Source organism: Mus caroli, chromosome 7 (assembly GCF_900094665.2).
Source record: "Mus caroli chromosome 7, CAROLI_EIJ_v1.1, whole genome shotgun sequence".
In the NCBI taxonomy this organism is placed as follows: domain Eukaryota; kingdom Metazoa; phylum Chordata; class Mammalia; order Rodentia; family Muridae; genus Mus; species Mus caroli.
In genome coordinates this window covers 67,000,225-67,026,348 of record NC_034576.1, presented here as the reverse complement: position 1 = coordinate 67,026,348, position 26,124 = coordinate 67,000,225, and the positions used below count along the sequence as shown (strand labels likewise).

The 26,124-nt window shown below is 45.4% G+C and overlaps 1 protein-coding gene across 1 annotated transcript in view; it reads right to left on the bottom strand.

Annotated features, from left to right (window-relative positions):
* Positions 1–26,124, bottom strand: part of Trpm1 (transient receptor potential cation channel subfamily M member 1) — a 115,263-nt gene that overhangs the window by 61,018 nt on the left and 28,121 nt on the right. Inside the window, exons 2-6 of the mRNA XM_021169169.1 lie at positions 10,252–10,331; positions 8,264–8,459; positions 5,741–5,954; positions 4,655–4,779; positions 3,254–3,425 (exon numbers count right to left, since the gene is read on the bottom strand). Of these exons, the coding sequence (XP_021024828.1) occupies positions 3,254–3,425; positions 4,655–4,779; positions 5,741–5,954; positions 8,264–8,459; positions 10,252–10,331 (787 nt within the window). The remainder of the gene's footprint in view (positions 1–3,253; positions 3,426–4,654; positions 4,780–5,740; positions 5,955–8,263; positions 8,460–10,251; positions 10,332–26,124) is intronic.

The following is a 26,124-nucleotide window of genomic DNA, read 5'->3' as shown; positions in this document are numbered from 1 at the left end:
AAAAAAAAAAAAGAAACAAGGTCTGAGAATACCAGGACCCTTGACCCTAAGGATTCATTTCCAGGTGCTGTTGAAAACTGCAATCATTGTTTCACTAATTGTTACCTCACATAGCCCCTCCCCTACACATATGGACAGTAGAGATGCAGGGTTTTTGCCTATTGTCACATGTCGTGTTTTTGGAAGAAGTGAAATACAGTAAAGCAACTTTTGAAAAATGTGAAAAAAAAAAAGAATAGATTTGGCTTTTACGTAGTGTTTGGGAAGTTGAAGAGGCACACGTGTGGTAATCTGCTCTTGTTGCTGCCTCCAGAGCCTTGAATACAGCAGAAAAGGTTGAGCATCACCTGTGCCCAAAACATCTTCCAAGACTAAATATTTGGATTGGAGATGATCATTGGTAAAGGGTATGCAAATATGTCCAAAATTTATAAATCCAAGACTAAAACACTTCTGGCCCCAGGATATTACCTTAGGGGTGAAAGCATGGAGTACTATTAGCCCATTGCCAATGGCTTATTTCCAGAGTCTACTCTGATTTAAAATAAATAAATAATAGAATTCTTCAAGGGCACAGTAGGAATAGACAAATTTTTGGTGATAGATCTAGCAGGAAGTGATGGGAGAATTCTGGAAGCTGAGATAATACTGGGGGGAAGTGCTGGAGAGGAGGCTTTGTGACAAACTTGCCTACCTCCAAATGTCATCTCTGCCTGGCCAGGACATATTATAGAGTTGTTCCTTGGCATCTACTAGGGATTGGTTCCAGAACCTTATAATATCCCCCGGACACCAAATTCAAGATGCTCAGGACTCATATAAAATGATGTAGCATCTGCATATATCTTCTCCTGTATGCCTCAAGCCATCTCCAGGGACTCATAATACCTGGCATGATGCAATGACATGAAAGTAGTTATTATATTGTGTTGCTGAGGGATAACAACTGGGAAAAAAACTCCATACACATTAATTAAAGACAGAATTTCTCTCCTGAATGTTTTTCTGTCTATAACCAGTGAAGTTTCAGGCTTTGGACCTTGGCAACACCAAGGATCACTGACTGCTGATCAGGTTTTTCTTGGTTTCTGTAGTTGTGAGCAACATTACAAGAGGCAAGAGGAAGGAAATGTCCTTGTTGTTATGGTTCTCAAGAGCTTCCGATAAAATCTGCCAGCACAGGTTATAAGAAGCCTTGAGACTATCAATGAGTGAATTCCGAGTCTCTCTTTTTCTACTTTGCTTTCCCCAGTGGATACTTAAGGATTCAGGATAACTTTGTTGTCTCCTGTTAGAAGAATTACAGTTGAGTTTATTCCAGCCAGCAAACGTTGAAGATATGTCATGGGCTAAGCCAGCAGTTCTCAACCTGTGGGTCTCTACCCCTTAGGGGAGTCACGTATCAGATATCCTGCGTATCAGATATTTACATTATGATTCATAAGAGTAACAATGTTGCAGTAATGAAGTAGCAACAAAAATAATTTTATGGTTTGAGGGGTCACCACAACACGAGTGACTGTATTAGAGTCAGAGTATTAGGAAGGGTGGGACCCACTGGACTAAGCCATGAATAAGGAATAGTGGAAAATGAAGCCGGGCGGTGGTGGTGCACACCTTTAATCCCAGCACTTGGGAGGTAGAGTCAGGCAGATTTCTGAATTTGAGGCCAGCCTGGTCTATGGAGTGAGTTCCAAGACAAACAGGGCTACACAGAGAAACCCTGTCTCAAAAAAAAAAAAAAAAAAAAAAGAAAAGAAAAAGAAAAAGAAAAAGAAAAAGAAAGAAAAGAAATAGTAGAAAATGGATCAGGGTGGCATCGTCTCTGTCTCTGAGATTTTCATCCAAGCAGGCTTGGGATTTTTACTTTGTCGGGATCGTGGTGACTTCATTTCCAGAAGCAGAGTAGAACTTGCTCTTGGCTCAGGCTAGGCTTCCAAACTCTCTGTAGTAGAGGTGACCACTGAGCCCCCCTTTGCTGTCCTTGCCTCACTCAGAGGCCTAGGCAAAGGATGACAAAGGGAAGCCCACAGGTCACAGGTCCAAGCAGAACTTACAAGTCCAAAAATACTAAATCCAACTGATTTATCCACCAAGATCTGATTCTTAGGACCTCCATACTCATGAATTCAGTGTGGCTGGCTGTACAGGATTAAGCTGGTCAGTATTCTAGTATGGGGATGGGGATGGGTTGACAAATTCCCTTCTATGGGAAGGGAGTCAGTTTTCTTTAAGCGTGCGGCCCTGGTAGGTTGACCACACTCCAGTGGATGATCCCACACCTGTGAATGCATGGTCAGAACAGTAGGACTCAAGGAGTCATTTTTTTTAAAAGAGGACATGAATTCAGAAATTGTTTGGGAGGTGAGGGTAGATCTGGGACAAGTAGGGGAGGAATAGATTAATTGTATAAAACTACATTATATAAGACTCACTGAGAATTAATAGAAAAAGTTTAAGATGATTCTCGGAAATCTATAGCCTTTAGGAGTAGGCACCCTAGTTCTAACCACTTGAGTGATACCACAATTCCTTACATTCTGACATTTTCCTAGTTCTAGATTATGGTGCACAGAGATATTATTGGTGATATTAAGAATGAACTATTCTGTGAGATCATTTAATAATTGTCTGACAGAGGTTTTGCATGTGGGCATTTCCCAGAAGGTTATGGGTCCTCTCATCTGGTTGGGAGCCAGTTCTTTCTCCCTAATTTATCCTCACATTTCCCCCCAGCAGTGAGCTGTGCCATCTGGACCAGCAAGTATGGTGCCCATCAGAAACAGATGGCCCTGCAGCCAAGTCTAAGGATTTCCTTATCTCACCATCTTAGTCCATGTGAGAGACTGAGAGCTACAGAGAATGTAATGACCCTACAACCCTCATTGGTTCATGATCTGAATCATACCAACTCTTTGGGAACAAGTTTTTTTTTTTTCCATGATAAAACATGAAGGAAAATAATAGCAGTAAGTATATTGAACAAGAACGAGGGCAATGTGGTGGGCAGTGCCATCACCATGATAACCGTGACAAACAGTGTAAGGGTAAGTCTCAGACCAAATTGTGAACCTGGGCAAAACATCCTATGGCTGCTCTGGGAGGGTGATTTGCTAGGTGGCTAGGTCAAAGAGTCTGAGCATAGTCCCTGGACCTAGCAAGAATCAGCACCCTCTGGTAATTTCCTTCTCAGCTGGCTTCCACCCTGGTAGAGTCAGTCCCAAGCTGGTGCCCATGGCCTCCCAGGACTTACTTGTGTTGATCTTCTGCAGGGAGATGTGTTTTTCCAGCTGTCTTCGAAGCTTCACCTCAGCACCATACTTGCCCAGGGTGCCGTTGTCAGCCAAGATGAAGTGAGTGTGGGAATTGTTGAGCACAGAGAGCTTGCTCAGAGGGTTGGACATGGTCTGATAGACTCTTGTTACCTGACAAAGCACGATGTGAATCAAAGCTGCAGAACTTAGATATTAAGTGTCACAGGAGACACAAGAAACGTGTGTAAACATACAACATACAAATTTGGTTTTGTTTTTTGATACAGGGTTTCTCTGTGTAGACCTCTGTATAGACTGTGGGACCAGGCTGGCTTCACACTCACAAAGATCTGTCTCTGTCTCTGCCTCTGCCCCTGCCCCTGACCCTGCCCCTGCCCCTGCCCCTGAATGTTGGAACTAACGGTGTGTGCCACCACTGCCCAGCTACCACATGTAAACTTAAGTGTCATTTCTCTACTCTACACATTGAAGGCTATTTTCTCAATTAATGTATTAAAAAAAGAAAGAAACTCATTTGCTTTAGACAGTGGCAGCCCAATAATTGAACATATATTTACTGCAGAGAAATGAAAAATAACAGTAACATAAAAATCCTGAGCACAGGTGAGTGTCTCTGTGTATACATGTGTGGTAGCTACACATGCCAGTGGAGATCAGAGGTTATTTTTAAGACAAGGTCCCTCACTAAACATGAAGCCCACTGGCTTGCTAGAGTGGCTGACAGTGAGCCCCGGAACGTCCTGCCTTCATTTCTAGCCCTGAGGTTACAGCCACACGCTACACCTGGATTCGTATGTGAGTATTGTGGATACAAACACAAGCCCTCATGCCTATCCAGCAAGCACTTTACCCATTCACTGAGCCATCTCCCCAGCACCCTAAGCACACATTTTATAGCAACTTTATTTTTAATAGACCAGAGATAAACAGCCTGGACATTCTTCAAGAGATAGTGGTTAAACAACCTACAGTGGTCTATCCATATCCCAGAAGGAAGCCATAGCAATCTGAGTGTCCATATGGGAAAAGCCTATCCTCCTAAGGTTGCATACTGTGTGATACCACATTGTGAACATAATCAACAATGATAGAGATATGTAACACCGAAGTGGTTGTCAGGGTTAAGGAGGAAGGAGAGATGGGAGGAAATTGGTATAGATATTAAAGGACAACAGGAGACTTCCTTCAGTTGGTGAGGTATCTTGGTGGCAGCAATGTCAGCATCCTGATTATACTACCATTTTGCAAGAACCTTCCACCAGAGGAAGGAGTGAAAGGTGCTCTCTGGCATTTCTTATAACAATATACAAATTTACCACAGTCTCAAAATACAGACTTCAATTTTTTAAAACCTGCCAATGCCTTCAGAGAAAACTTACATCTTTTCCAACCAGGTCTTCCTTGTTCTCCACCATGCCCCAGGGAGCAATTCCTATAGCACAGAGCCGGCCTCTGGACTTGGAGGAGTGGTCTTTCAAGGCATCCCCCACATGGCTGACGACACCTGTGAGCAGCCACATGCCACATTTCAGGACCTGCTGAGCCACATCACACCACTGATGAACTTCAGGGGTGCCTACTCTGAGCCTCCATAATCCCTGTGGATCAGGGATGGAACCTATTCTCTTCACGAAGAAAATACATCCCACAAGTCTGTGCTCATCACAACCATTGATCTTGTGTTAACTCCTGGAGTAGGGAAAATATGAGCAGAGCCCCAAACAGCCATGCATGGATTTCTATGACCCAAAGCTGGAAGTCACTGGGTCTCACTCGTAGTCCTAGCTACATTCTGCTATCAGTAAGAGCCAGGCCACCAGGGATGTTCCTTAATTCATATATGATTCAGTTCATTCTCCCATACGGAGTAGAAACAATGCTTATTGGCTCCTGGGAAATGACACTTCTGCATGGCTGTGCCCAGGGAATGGCACAGACTAGCTGACTCAGAGGTTCACTATCATCGCTGTTATGCTCGCTGAGGTTTAGGTCTCGATTGTCCCTGCAAAGTCCCATGTTAGATCTTGGTGTCTAGCAGGGCACCATTGGGAAGTGGTGGACACTATATGAGAAAGGACCCAGCGTGTGATCTGCCAGTCACTGGGAAGTGCCCTTGAAGAGCTGTGTACTCCCACCATGAGATACATACAGGCCCAGAGCAATGGACCATAGGCTGAAACCTCTAACACTGTGAACCAGAGTAAACCTTTTCCCTTTATAAACTGGTCATCTCAGCTGTCAGTCATGGTGATGGAAAGCCACCTAACAAAAGTATGTTTGTACTATCTAAACAAATCAATCACGATAATAGTAAAAACCATGTTGAGTAAAGCTCAATATGCTGTTACAGTTGGGATCAGGCTTCCTTGTGTTGAGTCTTCCAGCCAGTTCTTACTAGGAGGCCCTTCAGTAGCTTCAGTGAGTCCATCTGCGCAGACTCACAGCAAGGGCGGGATCGCTCTTACCAGTGCTCACACCCCCGGTGAAGATCCACGCCCCAGTGGTCATGGCAGCCTTGATCAGACCTTTCCCAAACACCTGCTTCAGTTTGGGCTGCATCTCGAAGCTTTGGAGGCCTCCGTGCACAGATATCAAGAGCTTTGGGAGCTCCAGCTGCCAGTCCTTCACCATGAGGTGGAGCAGGGAATCTGGCTTGGTGTCGTAGGAGACTCGGATGTACTGCAAAAGAAGGGGTGGTGCTCAGCGCGCCCGTGCTTGGCTTCGTGTGCCTATCAAAGGGGAGCAGGGATATGACACGTATCCAAACAAGAACTCCCCCAGTGTCTGGAGGCTCTCTATATCTTGGGCCCTCTGCATTAATCTGCAGCCAAGTGGCTAAAGGTAACCTGGGGAAAGATGGGTGACTTAGCAAAGGAAAATTCAGGACACCGGTACCATGATTCAAGTGTTTGCTGAACACATAATTCCTGGCATCACTGACTGGCTTCTGTCTCCAGAGTTTTATCTTTAGTAATACTTTCTAAGTTGAGTCACAAGGTACACGGTTTTTGGCTTCTCTTACTTAGAATAATGCTTATGAGATCAAACCATATAGGTTTATATCATTAATTTGTTCTTTTTTATCAAATGCTATCTTATTGTGCAGTGTTATTTGAAGATCTGTACTCTACCCATCTCCCAAATTCCTTGTTGAAGCACCAACCCCTAATGTGACAGTACTGAAGATGGGGATTGTGTCAGCTTGACAGGAACATGTGTAAACTCCATCCCAGTGCAGCAGGGGTAAGGGGTAGATAAGAGACGGTGCTTCTGAGGCCCACAGGGGTTTGCTCATTTCTCACATATGTGAGCACACACGAAGAAGGTAACACTTATTAAGCAAGGGGAGAAACTATAATCGATTGAGACCTTGATTGGAGGCTTCTCAGCTTTGAAAATTGCATAGAGTATATTTCTGTTTATAAATCACCTCATCTAAAGTATGGTAGTATCAACTGACCAGGCTAATGTGCCTGTCTAAATTTGAATTTTAGATGAATATTTAAAATGGTTTAGCATAGTATCGTTTCTCAATGCAGGACATCACATAAGAGTTGGTATAGAGTTGTACTAAAAATGGTCTCTTCTTTTGTCTGACATTCAAACATACCTGAGTGTCTTGTGACTTATTTGCAAACTTAGCCTTGAAGGGATAATTTCCAAACTGACTCAGCTAGAACAAAGGTCCGATGAGTGAGGAAGAAAGTGGTCATGGACCCTTCTTCTCCTCAGGGTGAAAAAGACATTAGTGTCCAGAGGCCATGGCCCCTCTGTGCTGCTTATGTGTGCCCACGCTAGTACACAGGAAGCCATCCCAGAGAACCTTGTATTGTGGTATTCAGAACATAACAATTGTATTTGAATCATAATGTTGGACCAATGAAATATAGGTAGCAGCCCTACCTATGGCAAACTATGAGAGACTGCTCCCTTCCTCTTATTGAGAAGGGAAGACACAGGGAAGCTGACTTCAGAGGAAAATGCTTGCAGAGATCCACATGGACTGAGAAGGATGGAGAGCCCATGGTTATTAATATTGTTTTAAAGAACTTTCTCACCAGTAGGTATGCTGGTTGGTTTGTTTGTTTGTTTGCCAACTTGACACAAGCTAGGGTCATCTGGGAAGAGGAAACCTCAATTGAGAAAATACCTTGGGCTGGAGAGATGGCTCAGTGGTTAAGAGCACTAACTGCTCTTCTAGAGGTCCTGAGTTCAATTCCCTGCAACCACATGGTGGCTCACAACCATCTATAATGGAATCTAATGCCCTCTTCTGGTGTGTCTGAAAACAGCTACAGTGTACTCATATACATAAAAAAAAAACAAATAATTCTTTTAAAAAAGAGAGAGAGAAAATGCTTTTTATCTATCAGACTGGCCTTTGGGCAAGTGTGTAGGGCATTTTTCTTGATTAATAATTGATGTGGGAGGGCCTAGCTCGCTGTGGAGGGTATCACCCTTGGGCAGGTGATCCTGGGATGTATAAAAAACAGGCTGAGAAAGTGATGGAGATCAAGCCAGTAAGCGACACTCCTCTGTGGCCTCTGTTTCAGTTCCTGCCTCCAGGTTCATGTCTTGAGTTCCCTCAGCGATGACCTATTATATCACCTAGAAACATAAGATGGAATAAACCCTGCTTCTTCTTAAGTTTCTTTGGTCGCAGTATCTATCATAGCAATACAAAGCAAAGGAGGACATTGGGGATGGGGCAAAGGCGCATGTGTGCAAGGTTGGGCTTGGGCATGCTTCGTACATTAGGTTCAGAGCTTGGGGTGGATTCTCGGAGGCTGCATGTACAGTGATGTCAAGTTCTGATGAATGAGTAAAATCCATCTGCACAGAATCATCTCATGGACTTGCAGTAATGTGCCTATGAAAGCTGAGCTGTAAGCCCGAAGAAGACCCAGGTCTCTGCATCCTAAGGGCCAAGAGTACAGGCCCTAGTGAAGGCAAAGTTGCTGTGTACAGCACCCCATCACCCCTCTTACCATGGCTTTATTGGAGTAACCCCCACCCTGGAATTCGAGAATCCCATAGGAGTCTGTTGGGTAGCTCTGGGTGTGTTTGCTGACAGACCACTTCCCAGACTGCGTGTCTGCCTGCTTGGTGTCCTCTCCTGTTGTGCTGGGAGCCCCGCTCGGCAGAGGAGGAATGTGCTGGTTAGTGAGCTGACCACAGCAACATCTGAAAGAAGAGCAAAGCAGGCCACTCAGCAGCATTTCCTCCCTCCCATCCAACCAGTGAGTGTAAGGTAGCCTGAGTGGATGAGCTAGGACCAGCCAGGGCCCCCAAGAATATCTTAGTTATCAGCTTTATCAGGGACAGAGGTGTCCCCTGAAATGCCCATTTCCCAAAGAGCAACACATCACTACTTATATACCAGTCTGCTTTGCATGGCTGTTCTTTGCATGGCTGTTCTTTCTCGCTGGATGACTGGTTATCTTTCTACTGTCTCAAGAACATGAACAGAGCCCTGTGAACATTGCTGAACAATTTGTAGCAAGTATAGTCATAGCCTTGGAACAGACAAGTGCCCTTCTGGAATTCTATGGTGCCGCATGGTTCTTCAAGGTTTTTTTGTTTGCTTGTTTGTTTCAGTGAAACCTTTTTTCTACCCAAAATCTTCATGGACACTAACTTTTGTTGTGTGAACCTCCCCCCGCCCCAAGTTATTCCTGATCGGCTACTAAGATGCCTAAAGTCTGGGCTGGGCAGAAGAGAGAGGACAGAGTGAGGGTTGGAGCAGGAGGGGAATAAGAGGAAAGAGAGAGAAGTTGCTATAGGCTAGGTAGATCATGAGCGATGAAGTAGGAGTAGTCTAGGTGAAACATGGCAAGTGATATCTTGGGTTATTGACAAGGAAGTAGACACAATAGCACAGAGGGTTGATATCTGCCCAGCTCTAGTGCTTTTAAGTTTATTATAAATATTAAGGCTTCTGTGTCTTTTATTTCAGAAACTATATGGTCTAAGTGGGGTAAAACCCTCAAAATAATATTTACCAAAGCATTGCTCCTCTCTTCTCTCCTTCCTTCCCTTCTTCTTACAAAAGTTCATGTGAATTTTAGGACTTGATTCTCAATTTCTATAACAAAGTCATGTGACTTGGGGAATAAGGAGGAAAGCTTTTTCTCATTGTTTTAAAGACCTTTGTCCTTCATAGCAGGGAGGAGGAGGAGGGACAGAGCCATTCACCTCTCAGTCGTTGGGATGAAGAAAGAGAAGGCCTGTGATGGAGGGCCTCTTTCTCTCCTGGTTATACAAGGATTCGGTGAGACCTGCAGGGTACGGGGTTGGGGGAACAGGGAGCTTGAGGACATGAGATACTGGGAAGAGACACCAAGCAAATCTGAACCAGGTGATGCCCAAGCATCTGTGTCCTCCTGCACCAGTGACCCTGCTCACATGAATTGGAGGGAGAGCCTGTGGGTAAGTCTCCCCCACCCTTCAGCTTAGCCTCAGCTTTTTCTCTCAGAGGATATGTTTCAGCTGAATCCTCCAGATTGCTTGCAGTATTTTGGAAGGCTTTCTGTTTACCCTATAGCATGCATTTCAGACGGGTAAGTGGAAGCACTGGCCATCTTGTGAACAAGGGTCATAGTCATTTCACTCAGTCACTCACATCTTTCCCAAGGATAGAAGTTCCTTTTTGTATAAATAAATTAGAGGATTAGACTGCTGAGGCCCTGGAAGATATCCTGAAACTGTCTAAAGATCTTGCTCACATCTGGCTGAGAGAGAGAGAGAGAGAGAGCTCACAAGAGACTTGTAAAGAAAAGTCCTCTGCCAAGGCATTTACCTCTCAAAAGAGGAGCTGATTATCCCAGTGACTCTGTATTAATGGCTCTGGTGGGGAGAGAGTTTAGTATGTCCTTGCCTCCTCTCCCTTCTCCCACAGACATTAGAAGAATAGTTGCTGAGACATGCCAGACCAGCCCCGACTCGGATCATGTCTCTACAATAGCATCCAACGTACCTGTTAGGGTCTTTTGTACTGGGAATTACAAAGATGCATTCCCTTTTGCAAAATGTCTTCTCTATCCATGCTTTCTGACCCTGGAAGAGAAAGGAATGAAAATTAGATGCCATAAGCCATTATTACAGTTCATGAGGAGGAAATCAAATGGGCTTGCAAGATGGATCAGGAGGTTAAGGTTTGCCACCATGCCTGAAGACCTGAGTTCAATCTCCCTGGAACCCGTATACAAGGAGAGAACAGACTTCTACAAGTTGTCCTCTGCTCTGCCCGTGAGCCATGACACATGAACACAATCAATCATCCATCCATCTGTCCATCCGTCCATCAATGTAATTTTAAAAAATAACATGCCATTAATAGGAGGTTTCCTATGCCCCCCAGTGAGTATGTGTATGTGTGCATGTGTGTGTGTGTGTGTGTGTGTTTCTTTTTGTCATGCTGGGGATCAAACCTATGCCTCACTCAAGGTCTCTACTGTTGAGCTATGGCCTTGTCCTTGCCTATGATAACTGAACAGTCATTTCAATGAAGGGGTTGCTTATGTTTAAGGATCTGTGTTTTGGGGCTGGAGAGATAGATGGCTCAATGGTTAAGAGCACTGACTGCTCTTCCAGAGGTCCTGAGTTCAAATCCCAGCAGCCACATGGTGACTCACAACCATCCATAATGAGATCTGATGCCCTCTTCTGGTGTGTCTGAAGACAGCTACAGTCTACTTACATATAATAATTAATAATCTTAAAAAAAGAAAAGAATCTGTGTTTTGTAAGAGTGGTGGCCTGGTAACAGGTACTTATGGTTTCCATTTGCTGAATTTAGTTCACAGGCATCCAGTGGCTGAAGATATTCTGTGTACATGGCTCTGTGCTGGGTGTTGTGGAGAGTTTCCAAGCAAAGAGAGCAGGGAAAATGTGTCCTTCACCCTCCCAAAATAGCAGGTGATGCTTGAGAAAACAGGAGGAGGGGTGGGGCCACGTCAGGCTGCCTCCAGGCCACAAGGATTGAGAGAACTTCCTGTAGTGGCTTTACCACAGTTTGTAAGGCAGAGGCCTTTATTCAAGTCATACTGAACTCAGGGAAACACCCTTACATGGAGGAGGAGGCTCTGAGCAGTGATTGGCCTTCCTCACATGGATCTTCTTGTCTCCCAGTGACCATAGGTGGAGGCTCAGCAGATCCCTCTGGGTACAGGTGCTGGTAAGGCCCTGGCAAAAGCCATCCAGGCTAGCCAGAGGAGAACTAACAGTCTCAGTTTCCATGAGGCTTTACTCAGTGTGTGTATGTATGTGTGTATCTGTGTGCACGCATGTGTGCGAGTGTGTGCTGTATTTGTGCCACTGTACGCATGTGGACAACCTGAGCATCATGTATAAGTATGTATGCCTATTGATACACGACCAGTATCTGTGTGCATAGGTATGTACATTATGGTTTCTGGGGGTGAGGTAATGGGGATATATGGATGGTGTGTATGTGTGTGTGTGTATTATGTGGAATGTGCAATATATATATATATATATATATATATATATATGCTGGCTTATATATCTTTTTGAACACAGACCTAAATGCCAGAGGCATATTCTCCTGGTCAATCCCTCCCCCAACCCCCACCTTCTTATTATAATTATTTATTTATTTACACTCCAACTAGTGCCCCCTTCTAGTCCTCTCCCCCACAAGGTCCTCACCACCCCCTTCTCCTCTGAGAGGGTGTACTCCCTCCACCCCTCCCCGCGCACATCAAGTCTTTACCAGAAGTTGGTGTATAAAGCATAGATGTGAATAAGTACAGCATTCATCAATAAGAAACAAAGTGTTTAAGTGTTTAAAATAATTATTTGATTACACATTGTGTTATAATAACTCTCTGATGTTATAATATGTAATTTTACTATTTGTCGAAGGTGAAGCAATTCTGCACATAAATTGAATAAATGTGCTTGTTTATTTTCTTATAATGAATTCTGTCTTTGCCGAATATTTGATACTGCATGATTCAGATCATCTACCACAGCTTTCAGAACTGACTGGTGTTTTAATTTTATAATTGTCAGTGTTGAATATGCTGCCTCTCAAAACCACACAGTGCAGAATGTGTTTAGGGCCATTTCAGAAGTTGTTGGAAATGTTTTCTCAATCCTAAGGCAAAACTCATTCAATCACTTTTTAAAATGAAACTCGTGTCAACAAATCAGACAGCAATTTTTAAAGTCAGACGTGCTGACATATCTAAAGCTATACTAATTTGGTGCTTATATGCGGAGAGGTGGCTAGAAAATATTAAACATCTTTGCTCTCCATAATTAAGTCACTTTGTTTTTTTCAAGTGCACAGCAGTTAACAGAAGCACAAGGATTCGTCAGATACCGCAGCCTGAGCCTTTGTGTCTTAGGTGGCCACAGCGAGAGATCCTGACCTGAGGATGCCTGTCTGCTCTGTGCAGTGAGCTCAAGGCCCAGGCGCCGTGGAAACAAGATATACCACACCCATGAGCACCACCAGAAACAGGTTCAAATCCTGTGTTTGACTTTGAGTTGATTTCTGGTCACCCCAACTCAGAAGCCTTTGTTGCAGCCATGTTTCTGGGTCTCCAAATCGGCACCCTGCTCTACTTGGGTCACCGTTCACAGTTTAAGACACACAATACTTGGGAGGCTGATGCAGGAGAATTGCTGAGAGATTGAACTATGTAGCAAGACACTCTCTGATAAAACAAAGCAAAGGGCTGGAGAGGTGGCTCTGTGGTTAAGAGTGCCAGCTTTTACTCTGGAGGTCCGTGGGATTTAATTCCCAGCACCCACACGGGGTAGCTCACAGTCATCTGTAACTCTAATTCCAGGAGATCCTTCACTCTCTTCTGGCCTATTTGGGCATCAGGCACTGATGTGATGCACAGACATCACCCAGGCAAAACACCTATATGTATAAAATACTAAAAATAAACAACCATAACAACAAAATCAACATGGTGCCTAGACTCTACCCTTTCTGTTGCTTTCAGGCATGTCACAGTAAGAAAGACAAGGAGCAGGGCGTGTTGGGGAGACGGCTCTCTGGGTAACCTGAGTTTGAGTCCAGCACACGTGTAAAGAGATGGGTTTGTAAGTCAGAAGTGCAGGGAGGTGTGTGAAGACAGGTAGGTCCTGAGCATTCCCTGGCTGGCCAGCCTAACTGAAACTCTGAGCTTCCAGCTCGGTGAGAGAGCCTTCTCAAGGCACTACGTGGGGAGCATGGGAAAGACAGCAGATGCCCGGCTGTGACCTGCTCACACTGGCCTTCCTCTGTAGTCCCATAAGGTGCATAAAGAAGCTGGGACAGCGAAAGGGTAAGGGAACCCCACAGGAGGACCAACAGAGTCAACTAACCGGGATTTCTGGGAGCTCTCAGAGAATGAACCATCAACCACAGAACGAACACACACACACACACACACACACACACACACACACACACACGGGCTGGAATGAGGTCCTCGGCACATATGTAGCAGATGTACAGCTCAGTCTCCATGTGGGGCCCCCAGCAACTGGAGTGGAGGCCTGTCCCTAAAGCTGTAGCCTGACTGTGGTATCCGTTCCCCAGCAGGGCAGCCTTGTGTGGCCTCAGTGGGAGAGGAGAGACCTAATCTGGCAAAGACTTGATGTGCAGGTGGGGGGTGGGGGTGGGGGGGATACAGAGGGGGAACTCTCTCAGAGGAGAAGGGGGTGGGGAGGGCCTTGCGGAGGAGGGGACTAGAAGAGAGCACCGATTGGAGCATAAATAAATAAATAATTATAATGAGAAGGCAGGAGCTGGAGGAGGTTGACCAGGAGAAATGTGCCTCTGGCGGTTAGGTCCACCCAGGTAGCACTGAGATGGAGCCATCTCAGGTGTGATTCTCTTTCCTTCTCGGCCTGTGCAGGGCATCTGTGACCCCCCCATGGGGTGGTGTCTGCTTGACTTTTGTCCTTCAGTCTCTGAGAAGGTGGGGTTTTCTGAGTGGCTGCCATTGTTTGTGGTCCTGGTCAAGTACAGTCTCTTTTCTTACCCTTGCTTCCCTCAGAATACTGGCTTCTCCCCTCGAGAGTACCAGCATGTGGGTCCTGGACAAGCAGTGGGAAGGGTGTGAGGGAGAGCAGGCTGATGAGCAATGGAGACTGGTGTTTATTTTCTGGTAGAATGACCTGTGAGTGTGGCCGAGGTGTCCTGTTAAGAGTGCATTCTCTAGGCTTTTAACAGAGCTTTACAGTAAAAGGGCTGAGTAAGGAGGTAGAGACAGTGTCAGATGCTGGAGAAGTTTGCCCATGACAAGAGCTGAGAGAAGTCGGGGTTCTAGGGGGATGAGAGGCTACAAGGCACATTAACAACTTGACCTTCATGTCTCTACATGAAGGACAGGGCCCAACAGGGAGGGTGGGAGGGAGCAGGCACACTCTTGAGATGTCTAGGGCAGGGACGAGGGTGAGTTGTGGGTTGTAAAGGCAGGGTGTGACTCTACTCTGGCAGAAATGGGAAAAGTGGCTTCCAGGCATAAACATTGGCTTTCTGCTACGCGAGACTGTTTACGCAATGGCCGTTTCTTGGGCCAAAATTAACAGCAAAGTCCACAGTGAAATGACTGACTGCTGGACCAGTTTAGCCAGGACAAACTACTCGTTTCATGTGTATATTTAGAGCAGACGACCCTGACTCTCACCCATGGCTGCTCATCCCTCACAGGGGCTTAGCTGGACTCAGGCATACAAAGTACAACTAGCTGCCAGTCGCACTTAAGAGGTCTAGACTCTGGTTTCTCCTTATAGCCTACAGGAAACGAAGTGACTGACTGATGGTCATGCACACTGCAGGTGACTGTGGGATTCCACTGTGGAACACCCCACCCCCGGCCGCAAGGGGAGCACCTGGGGCAGCACCAACTGGCCAAGGAAACTGTCCACTGCAGAAAGTCAGACAGGGTCCCCAGCCAGAGAGCTTTCTGTGCACAAGGGATTAAAACCCACAGTCATTCCTTCCTGCTCCACCCTCTGCTTCAGGGGAGGCCCTGACCTAGAGCCAACTGGCCTTTCTGGCTCTTGTGTCTCAAGTTTAGACACAGCTTCTCTGTCTCTGTGGTGAAGCAGCTCTTAACACTTCCAAACTGCCCCCAGAAAATGAAGGAGAAGCTGCCCCTTGTCTGTGGGCTTGAGGCTGGTGTCAGACTCAGAGAGTCATGGTGCCTAGGGGGTTTAACTAGACTCTCACATGAAGACTTTATTTCTGGTGCTTGGCCCTCAATATCCCTCAGAAGCACAGGGCTAGCCTATGTGAAATGTCAAAAGTTGTCCCAGCTCATCCCTGCCAGTGACAGGATTCATGCTGTCCTTGCCAGGGGACATTGCCTGGACACATTAAGAAACCATTCTCCAATTGGGAGTCCCTAAGAAGAAGAGTGATCTTAAGTTAGCTGTCTTCCTCAGTAGTGTGGACTGATACGTTGTCTGTCTATGGTGAATCTCCTCCCACCCACACCTACACAATCAACCCCAATTGAACTCAGTGTGCTACACACAGAGAGACTGGAAGGGGGACTAGTTGGGGGAAAGAGGGGAGTTAGTAAGAGAAGGAGGGAATAAAAGAAAGTAATAAAAGAATAATGATCGAAACACATTGTATGTATATGTGAAATTGTCAAAATGTGAATATATTGAGATATAAGCCACAAGCCCTAAAATTTGCCTTAAAGCTTGTAGTTCATTGCTTTTGGTCCACGTCAGGGACTATATAACCATTGGCACCGTCTACATCCAGAACGTCTTCATGGCTCCTATAAAAGAGTCATGCGGTAAGGTAAATCAGCAGGTAAGGTGCTTGCCACCAAGCCTGGGAATCTGTCCCCAGAATCCACACTGGAGAAAGAGAGAACTGTCTTTTACAAACTGTCCTCTGCCTCCACACCTGCACTGTGGTATACATACACACACACACACACAGGCACACACACTCATATGCACACATATGTATACATATACAGAGACACACACACACATACACACATATACATTCACACACACAGGCCATAAGGAACCATTGGAGAAGGTGCAGACTCAGTTGCAGTTGAAGCTTCAATACCAAAGGGGTCATGGGAAGAGAGTGAGGCCTGGCCCCAAGTAACAAGGTTAGAGTCCCTGAGGAGAGGCCAGGAGAGGCTATTGGTAAAGGTACAGTCCAGTGTAATTACAGTACAGAGCCCAACATTTTGGAGACTCCGGTACCATAGATGACCACCAAGGACAGCAGCAGCCATGGAGGGATGCCCATCTGAGCCCACAAGTCAAGCTGTGTGTGTGGCAGAGGGCAGAGCTGGAGAAGTGTCACTGCTGAGGTCTTTGGAGCCCACAGGAACATGAGTACATTGCAGATGCCAGGTGCTGAACTTTTTACACTATTGGACGTTGGTTTTGGTTTGATTTGGTTTTATTATGACCATGCCCTGACTCTTCCCTCTTGGAGTATAAAATTATGTAACTTTTTATTTTATTTTATGGGATCCCACTGTTAAGAGACCTTGGACTTCTAGAGAGACTTTGTAGTTTTAGAGAGGCTTTGAACTTTGAAAGAGACATTGGATGTTTTAAAGAGACTGAACTTTTATTTGCATTTTGGGTTTATTTGCATATTATTGGGTTTTGGGGGTACAGGGTAGAAACTGAACGTTTAAAGTATTTGAATTTCTAAAGAGTGTGGGACTTTTAAAAGTTAGAATGTTTTATATTATAACATTATTAATATGAGATCTTAGGGACGAACAAGAAAGGAAAGTTTATAGTAACAGTGAAATGTTGTATGTCAAGCTGGCAAGGAGTATATTATGCCGGCTGGCTTTTGTCAACTTGACACAAACTAGATATATCTGGGAAAAGAAAATCTCAGTTGAGGAAACACCTCCATAAAGTTGGCCTATAGATCTTGTCCTCATTGATGATTAATATGGGAGAGCTCTGCTTAGTTTGTGTAGCCCCACCCCTGGGCAGGTGGTCCTAAGTTCTATAAGAAAGCAGGCTGAGACAGCCATGGGGAGCAAGCCAGTAAGCATCATTCCTTCATGGCTTCTGCTTCAATTTCTGCCTCCAGGTTCCTGCTCTACCAGAGCCCCTGCCTTGGCTTCTTCCATCAGCAATGTGTAGGCCAAATAAACCCTTTCCTCCCCAAATGGCTTTTGGTAATTGGTGTTTACTACAGCAATAGAAAGCAAGCTAAAATGATAAAGGCAAGGGAAGAAATCTTTGTTTGCTCACTGGGAGATCGAATGAGGCACCTTTTTAGTGTTCGCTTTGAGACAAGGATTCATGGCTGCCAGACTGGTCCCATACCTGCTACATAGCCTTGATGGTTTTGAACTCGTGATTTATCTGCTTTTGCTTCTGGGAACTGCAATGGCAAACCTGTATCACTCTATTTGGCCAAGATGGAAAATTAGATAGCAAAACAACCCAAGGCAATGCTCAGATTAGAGGCAGCCCTGTGGAGATTCTATGGACCTATTTTGTAGAAACAAAATCAGGGCTGATGCCCAAGTTCAAAGGAGGTTTCAGTGGATAAATACTGTGAATCTTTGGAAAGAAAAAAGAACAAGATTGGAGAACTCATGTTTCACAGTTTCAGCCAAAATTCACACCTGGCATAGACCAAGAAAAGAGGATTTCAAATTCAGAAAGAGAAGCAGGGACCCCTGGACTCACTCCCTCTTGCTTGCCTTCCAGTCACCCCACCCACCCATGGTGCCATCCCAGAACCATGTGAATTCCTGACAACTATATCCTTAGTTAGAGATCTTCAGACCCAGTCATGCCACATATCAAGATGCCTGGTGCCTCATGGTGTCCTCTGTCCCTGAATCCAGATAAGAACCTCCAGCTTGGCCTCTACCCTACATGTCTCCACCAGAAGATAGTACAGCATCCTGATCCACACTTCTACAAAGCACCATTCACTGTAACTCCAGCCTCTGCCACCTAAAGACCACTAATGAGCCTTCCACACATTCCTGAAGATTGACAGCAAGAGCCTTCTAAGCATGCTGGGTAGTGATGCACTCCTGGTATTAGGAGGCAGAGGCAGGTGACTCTCTGTGAGTTAGGGGTCAGCCTGGTCTACAGAGCAAGTTCTAGGGCAGCTAGGGCTGCAGAGAGAAACCCTGTCTCAAAACATACACACATGCACACACACACACACACACACACACCTTCTAAGCCTACTGAGGGTTGCTCCTGGGTTCAGAAGTTGTGCCTATACTGAGTTAAGACCACTTTTGACACCTTTTTCACATCAATACAGATTGGCTCCAAGACTGAACTCCAAGTGCCATTTATCTGGCCCACCACCTGACAAGCTTGGGTAACAGCAAACAAAGTTCCAAGCCTCTACTCAACAAAGAAAGACCAAATATCCACCCCAAGAAACACCACCAATAATCTAATTCCAGATGCCTAGAATCCATCACAAAACCATAAACAATACGAATAACCAAAATGATGTTTTTGGTTATTAATTACTCCATCATAATGTTCCCTTGGCTATGCTCAAGACAGGAATTTTAAAATTGCAATGATAAATGTGTTCAGAAACAACCCCACGTATCTATGGGAAACTGATGTGTACTGAGGGCGTCAAGCTCTCTCAGTGCTGAGGGGGAGGTCTTTATGACAAATAGTGCTGAAAATGTTGTATTTTCACACACCAGAGAATAAATTTAGACCTTTACCTCATGCCCCTCACAAAAACTAACTCAAATGGGATCAGACCTAGAAGTAAGAGCTAGAACCATAGATCTTTTAGAAGGAAGAGGAACGTGGGACTAACTCTTGACTTGGCAGTGCACGTCTAAATGGTACCAAAGCATGAACAACAACAGAAAGTAGACAAACAATTTCATTAAGTTAGAACTGTGCATAAAGGCGCATTAAAGGTGCATCCTGAAGAGCAGGAGGAAATATTCTCAAATCATCTATGTGGTGAGGGTCTAGTACCTAGATCATGTGAGAGTGTCTTGCCACTCAACAGCAGAAAGACAAGCTAGCTGAGAAGGAGCCAAGGAAGGTAGCATAGCTTTTGGTTGCAGGACATAAGGTATGAAGTTTGAAACTGGCCTGAAACCATCCCTGCCAACTAGTTTTCACCGCACTGGAAAGTGCTGGGCATGCCAGTGGGAGAGAAAAAACTGGCCTTATCCAGTGCTGGACTAGACTACAATGTCAACCTGCCAGGCAAGACATGCTCACTGGTGCAACAGTAGCATGAGACTCTGGGCACAGCCAACTGCTTTCTGATCAGAACTGAGGCCTCTTTCAGGGGAGGGAATTCATGCCTGGTACTGCACAACCGCTCAAAAGCCAATGACTCAGGTAGTCAGGGGGCCCAAGGGGAACCTACTGCTGTTGTTTTGCTAAATGAACATGTTAAACTGCCTTATATTTATGTTTATACTCGTAGATCAATGCTGCCTTCCATCTTGACCAGAGAAGCCACTTTCTGCTGGGGCAGCAATATAGACTCATAACTGCTCCAGGTGCTGAGAATAAGAGATTTCGAGATTGCCCTGCCCTGAAAGGGACATCCCTGCTGAAATGGAAAGAACTAGAACTGATTTGTCTAGCATGGCAGAAACATGGCTGAGCCCTTGAGTATGGTCTCAGTTGAGATATGCCGAGGACAGGGTAAACCACCACACAGCCATTCACCATGGTCAGGTGTGCCCCAGAGTCTGCAAGATTTCAAAAACCCGAGAATCCTGACAGGAAGTATCTCATAAATAAGCTTTTTGGTGTTGACATGTTTATTGAGTTAAAAACCTATAGAATTGAAGTTGACTTCATTTATTCATTTTTTTTGTAAGTGGCTTTATTCTATATACAATCACAGTAGCAGCCCATGCATGCTATTTTGATGTATCCATAGCTGAACCTGCCTCCCCCCCCCCAAGCTTGTGACAGTCTCTCGATGTAGTTTAGATGATGATGAACCCTGACCCAGCCTTTCAAGTTTTGGCATTGTGGCATTGCAGGTGTGTGCAAGCACAGGCAGGCTACTCTTTCTAATTGAGTTTTTAGACATTGAATTCCTTTAGGTTGCAGAAGATATTGGTGACTAGGGATCCACTTACTCCTAGCTGGGGACTTCCAGTTTCTAGATCCAGGCCCAGACTCTAACTCCAATTTCTCTCTCTGTCTCTCTGTCTCTCTGTCTCTCTCTCTCTTTCTCCATTTGTCTCTTTTTCTCTGTGTCTCTGTCTCTATCTCTCTGTGTGTCTCCAGAATATCTTGAAAAAAAAATTCAGCCAAAGTGAAAGAAGAAATTTTCAAAACCATCTAACACCTTGTCCCCCAAGTAAGAGACTTATAGCTTGTTGGAAAATCTATTTCCACTCATTGGGGGTGAGGGGTGAGGTTTGACAAGCAAGCTCAAATGTCTGGGGCCCACTCCATTTCTTGCACCATTCATGAACTTAGAAGTTAGAGAGTCAAATCAAGCTCTAGACTTCTAGAAAGTAATCAAGCAAACAACGATTATAGCAAACACACGTGACAGGAATTGACATTTCCAGTGACATTTTCTGGGGTCTAAAATAAGCTGCAGAGAGTGGCCAACTTACACTACAAATATAACTGTAAATGCCAGGCAATACACTGCCAGAGACAACTCTTCCCCAGTCAAACCCGTCTTCCTCCTGTGGCGAGGTGGGGCTTTGTTCCTGTGACTGCACTGAGTTCAGACAGGGCTCAAGTCTCTCCTCTCTCCCTACCTTCATTCTCATAAGCACGAGTCCACTCTACGCACAGTGTCCTCCTCCCGCTATTTAGGTAAATTGCTGTGGTTTGAAAACATGCATACTTTGGCTTAAAAATTTGTTATTGAAACTTACAGGAGAAAAATAAAAAGTGAGACTTACAAAGGTTCAAAGAAGCAGATGCTGCCAAGGCCGCATCCTAAAAGGACAATTGATAATGTTTGCACCTGCTCGCTCCTGCCTTTTCTCTACAAATAGATTAGACATGTGGTTAGGCACAGGCAATCCAAATTCCAAAGCTACGATTGTTCTGCACAAGGCTGACGTACCTTTTTCTCTGTCATTTAAAGTGCCTTGTGATATGTTATAGGGATAGACCATGGTTATGTCTCCATCCTCTGTCCCTGGATGAGCCTGGGTTGCACTGTGGTACACAGTGCTGGGTGAATGTCCTCATACCTTCAGGTCATTTCCTCCAGACAGAGTCCTCCATGTGGAATTGCTGGCCTTGGCAGGTGCTGTTGGGCATGTCTAGAGTCCTGACCATACTTCTGTTGTGAGGTGATCAATAAGAGGAAATGCAGCCTTCACCCAGATTTCCCCTGAGCCTAATTAAACTTTAACAGTTCAATATTCCTGCAGCTGAAGGCTTTGAAGTACACACTCTCACCCATCGGTGAACTTCAGTGTTTTGGAGCTTTTAAAGATGTCTGTTTCCCCAGAAGAAAGTGGTGGGGGTAAGATGCTAGAAGAGGGAGATGCTGCCCAGCTCTGAAGCTGAGGTTTCCCAGCAAATCCCAGGCATGCGCATGGAGAAGCTTTCCCCAGGGAAGCTCAGAGTATCGCGCTCAACCCTACAGACCTTCTTCTCTGCCAATCAACCTGTCAGGCCTCTGGGAACCCAGGCTCAGTCTGGATCTAGTACCCAGTCCCAGAAGACCCTGAAGCCACGTTTGCAGAGAGGAGCAAGGGGCAGAAAGAGCCAAACTCTGTCACTGAACTTACCTGCCTCAGCTGCTGAGCAAGCGGGAAGGGTGCAGCCTAGCCTCCTTCAGCCTCCTCCTGGGCCCAGGCAGGAAACTGAATGAGGGGGGCTCACTCTTTAAGAGGAGCAGCCCACATGAAGAGCATGTGGGTGCCTATGCCCGGTCCTCATGATCCCCGTGAGACAGAGGCAGCCTCATGACCTGGCTCCCAGGCTGCTCAGTGAGTTATGCACAAAAGCCACCTCCCTTTGAAGTGGTCCCCACCTCCCCTGCCCCAGCCAAGCCTTCCAGTGCTGCAAATGTCAGCCCACTTTGCATAATTGAGACAATTGGGCATAATCATTCTTTCAGAAGCCCCCACTGGCAGGCAGCTTATGCCCCAGCCCTCATGAGCCAGGAAGAGGAGCCACGTGCTTCCAATTACTGCTGAGCCTTTTCAAGTTGGTCAGAGTTGGGCCAGAGGTTGGGATGACTCCAACGGCAAATGCTGGGTGAGTCCCACATGACTTTCAGGCCCATGTGAAGCTTCTAATCCCGTTCTGTCTCCACTCCACCAGCAATCTGCCTGACTGGGGTCACAGTGGCCACCACAGTGAGAGCTTTGTGGATTTGCTGTACCAACTAACACACCTGCATGTGTCCTAGCCTCTGACGTGCTTTCTCTGCCTGCTAGAAGGAAAGTCCAGAAAGGCCCCTTGATATGTACTCCCCTTGGGCAGCTCTTCAGCACAGGTCTGGGGTGGGGGGCTCCTGGGAGCAGACCCCTCTCTGCTTTAGTAGGGGCTTATATACCTGTAGATGGGTGGGATGTCTGGACAGGTTCCCATCTGCACATGGGGACACCGAGGGTAGGGAGTGGCTGACTTGCCCAGAGAGTGTGGGAATGGGAGCAGGCCCGGCTGCACACTTTAGGTTGTTCTGTTCACTATAGAGCCCCGAGGATGGGATACAGGCTGGACCTGGAGATGTTCCTATAACCAGTAGGCTGTAGAACACCGTGGCAGGAGTCTACCAGGTATCCAGGAGCACAGGGAGTCTAAATTCCCCAGAGGATGCAGCTGGGGCAGCCCAGCCAGGCTAGGTACTAGAGCGAGTCTGCTCTTTCCTTAGTTCCTTCCAGCTCCGGGCCCACCAAAGGTTGGAACCCTTTGTGCTATGGGTCAGGAACTGTGGACCAATACTTGGCTTCCCAAACACTGAACTGGGTACAGACCCAGAATGGCAGGCCTATACCACAGCAGCCCAGCCACAGGTCTCCCTCTTCTTTCTAGGCAATGAGTTTTCAGTTCCACTGGGAAATTGCACTGGGGGCAGGAGGAATGTACTAAATAGGCTGCTACAGTTCTGCCTGGATGGGTAGAGGCTGAGCTTGAGAGACGGGGTACTTCCTGGGCACAAGGAATCTGCCAGGGAGTGGTCAGGAGAGGCGGCATGGCTGAAAGATGGGGGCTTGATGTCACTGGAGGATCCTGAGTGCTCCCAAGGCCTGCAAGCTGCAGGTTAGATGATAGTCAACAGAACTCGGTGGGTGTGGATCTCTACTGAACTCCCTAGCTCAAAAAAGAAGGTTGTGCTGGTCAGATCTGGTTACATAGCAGAGGCAGGGAGACAGCTTTTATTTTGTGGAGTTGGATCCTTGGTCTCATCCCAGGGAGACCATATTTCTTCTTTCTTACTATTGGTACAAATTTGTGGGTTTGAACACATTCCCCAAGTAACCCTGGTTTCTGTGTCTGCTTCTTTTCGGGCTAGTTCTTGGCCCAAGAAAGAAAGTGTAAAGGGCAGACGGATCAAGGGGTGTGTGTGTGTGTGTGTATGTTTCTGTGTGTGTGTGTGAGAGAGAGAGAGAGAGAGAGAGTGTGTGTGTGAGAGAGTCTATGTGTGAGTGTGTGAATGAGTGTGAGTGTGTTTGAATGTCTGTGTGAGTGTTTGAGTGTGTGAGTATGTGTGTGTGTGTGTGTGTGTGTGAATGAGTGTGTGAGTGTGTGAGTGTATGTGTGTGCAAGTGTGTGTATGTGTGAGTGTGTGTGAGTGTGTGATTGAGTGTGAATGTGTGTGTGTGTGTGTGGTCTTTCCACACTTTGTGGGTACCAGGAGCTAAATTCAGGTGTATGCACACATGTGCACATCTGTATGATGTTGAAGTGTTTCATGACTTCAAAATGATTTTCCAATTCATTTGCATTCTTTTGATTTCAAATTTGGAAACATGGGGACTTAACATCCTTAATGCTACATACATCCCAGGTCCCTTTCCTCTGAAAGTTTCATTCCTAATGATGTGAGCACAGTTCCCCTTCTCCTGGGTACAGTTTGGAAACCATACCAGCGTTGCTGCTAACTACTGAAAACAGTTTCGAATGTTTTCTTGTTCTTCTCAACTTTAGGAAAAGACTCTTAATGTTCTTTTGAATCTCTTAAAAATAATTCTCTTCCAGTGATTCTAAAAATTTGTTGCACAGAAAAGTTAGTTTTTCTTTTTTTTTTATGAGTTAGCTTTTAGATTTAAATCTGAGTTCAACTTAAATGAAATATTTTCATTACTGTAAAGTCAAATATGCAAACAAGATTTATTCTGCAGAATCTAGCTACTGTGTATCTCCTCTCCCCACCTCCCCACCCTTCTCCACAAGTAAACCTGAGAAATGTTTGGTCCTCTTTTGAGTTTCAATATGCCCACAGGTCTCCCTCCTCTCCTTCACACTCCTCCCCAGCCTCATTCTTGGGCTTACCAGTGTCTCTTTTTCAGGAGATGGTAAAAATTCCCCAGTTTCTGTGCATAGCTCCGCATGATCTGTGATTTTGGGGTGAGTGTATTGAGGTTGCTGGAGTTGGTCCCCTCTTAATGACTCTCAGGGAAGTTGATGGAGCCAGTGCCCTCTTGAACTACCTCTTAGGTAGTTCTCCTTCTTACAAACCACACTGCAACCCGAAATCTCTCCATGAGTCTTTTTATATTTACCAGTAATCCTAGGGTTAGGCTCCTAGAAATGGGGCTTCTAGAAATGAGCAACGGAGGGCAAATGAATACGAATGCCCCGCTGCATAGGGGCTGCTTTCCACCAATGTTCCTGAGGGCTTTTGCCTTTCACGTCAGGGGTAATGCTTAACTTTAGACTGACTTTTGCAAATCTCTTTAAGAATGGGATGGGGGTAGCATTTGGAATATAAATACATTAATTAATTAAATTTAATTAATTAATTAAAGAATGGTGTTTCCATATAGTTTAGTTATAGTTTTTCTTCCTCATCTGGCTTTGCTATCACAAAACTGACAAGATTTATTCTGCAGACGGGAGAGGGAAAGGGAGAGAGGGAGAGGGAGGGGGAGGGAGAAAACACTGCTACTCCTGAGACTGGCAGCAGATGTAGTCCCTATTTGAAATTTACTTACATATTAAACAAGATGCCTTTCCATTGCTCTTCCATGTCTCATCTAGTGATCAGAGACTCTAGAGCAGAAACGGGAATGACTATTTTAAAGTGGAATCATATCATGAACAAAGGAAGCCAAGTGGTAACTTTAAAATGTTTGATTTGGGGGGTCGGGGGGCTGGAGAGATGGCTCGGTGGTCAAGAATACTGGCTGCTCTTCCAGAGGACAGGTATTGAATTCCCAGTACCCACCTGGTGGCTCACAACTGTCTGTAATTCCAGTTTCAGGGGATCTGACACCTTCACATAAACATACATGCAGGCAAAACACCAATGCACATGAAATATAAATAAATTATTTTTTTAAAAAAATCTTTGATTCTGAATTAGGAAAATTACAAGAGGCAATTAAGAGTGGCTAGATGAGGGAGCAGTTGGAAGATTGACCCATTGGTGGTCTCTCAGGTTATCTGGTTCTTCCGGGGCTGACTAAATAAAAGCACAGATGCTTTCCCAACTGGGAGACAATAAGATCTTCAGACATTAAAAATTCAGGCTTTGGGCTTCTCTAAGGCAAAATGCACTGTCAATAAGACAAAAAGGCCACCAATAGATTGGGAAAGGATCTTTAATAATCCTAAATCAGATAGGGGACTAATATCCAATATATATAAAGAACTCAAGAAGATGGACTCCAGAAATTCAAATAACCCTATTAAAAATGGGGTACAGAACTAAACAAAGAATTCTCAACTGAGGAATACC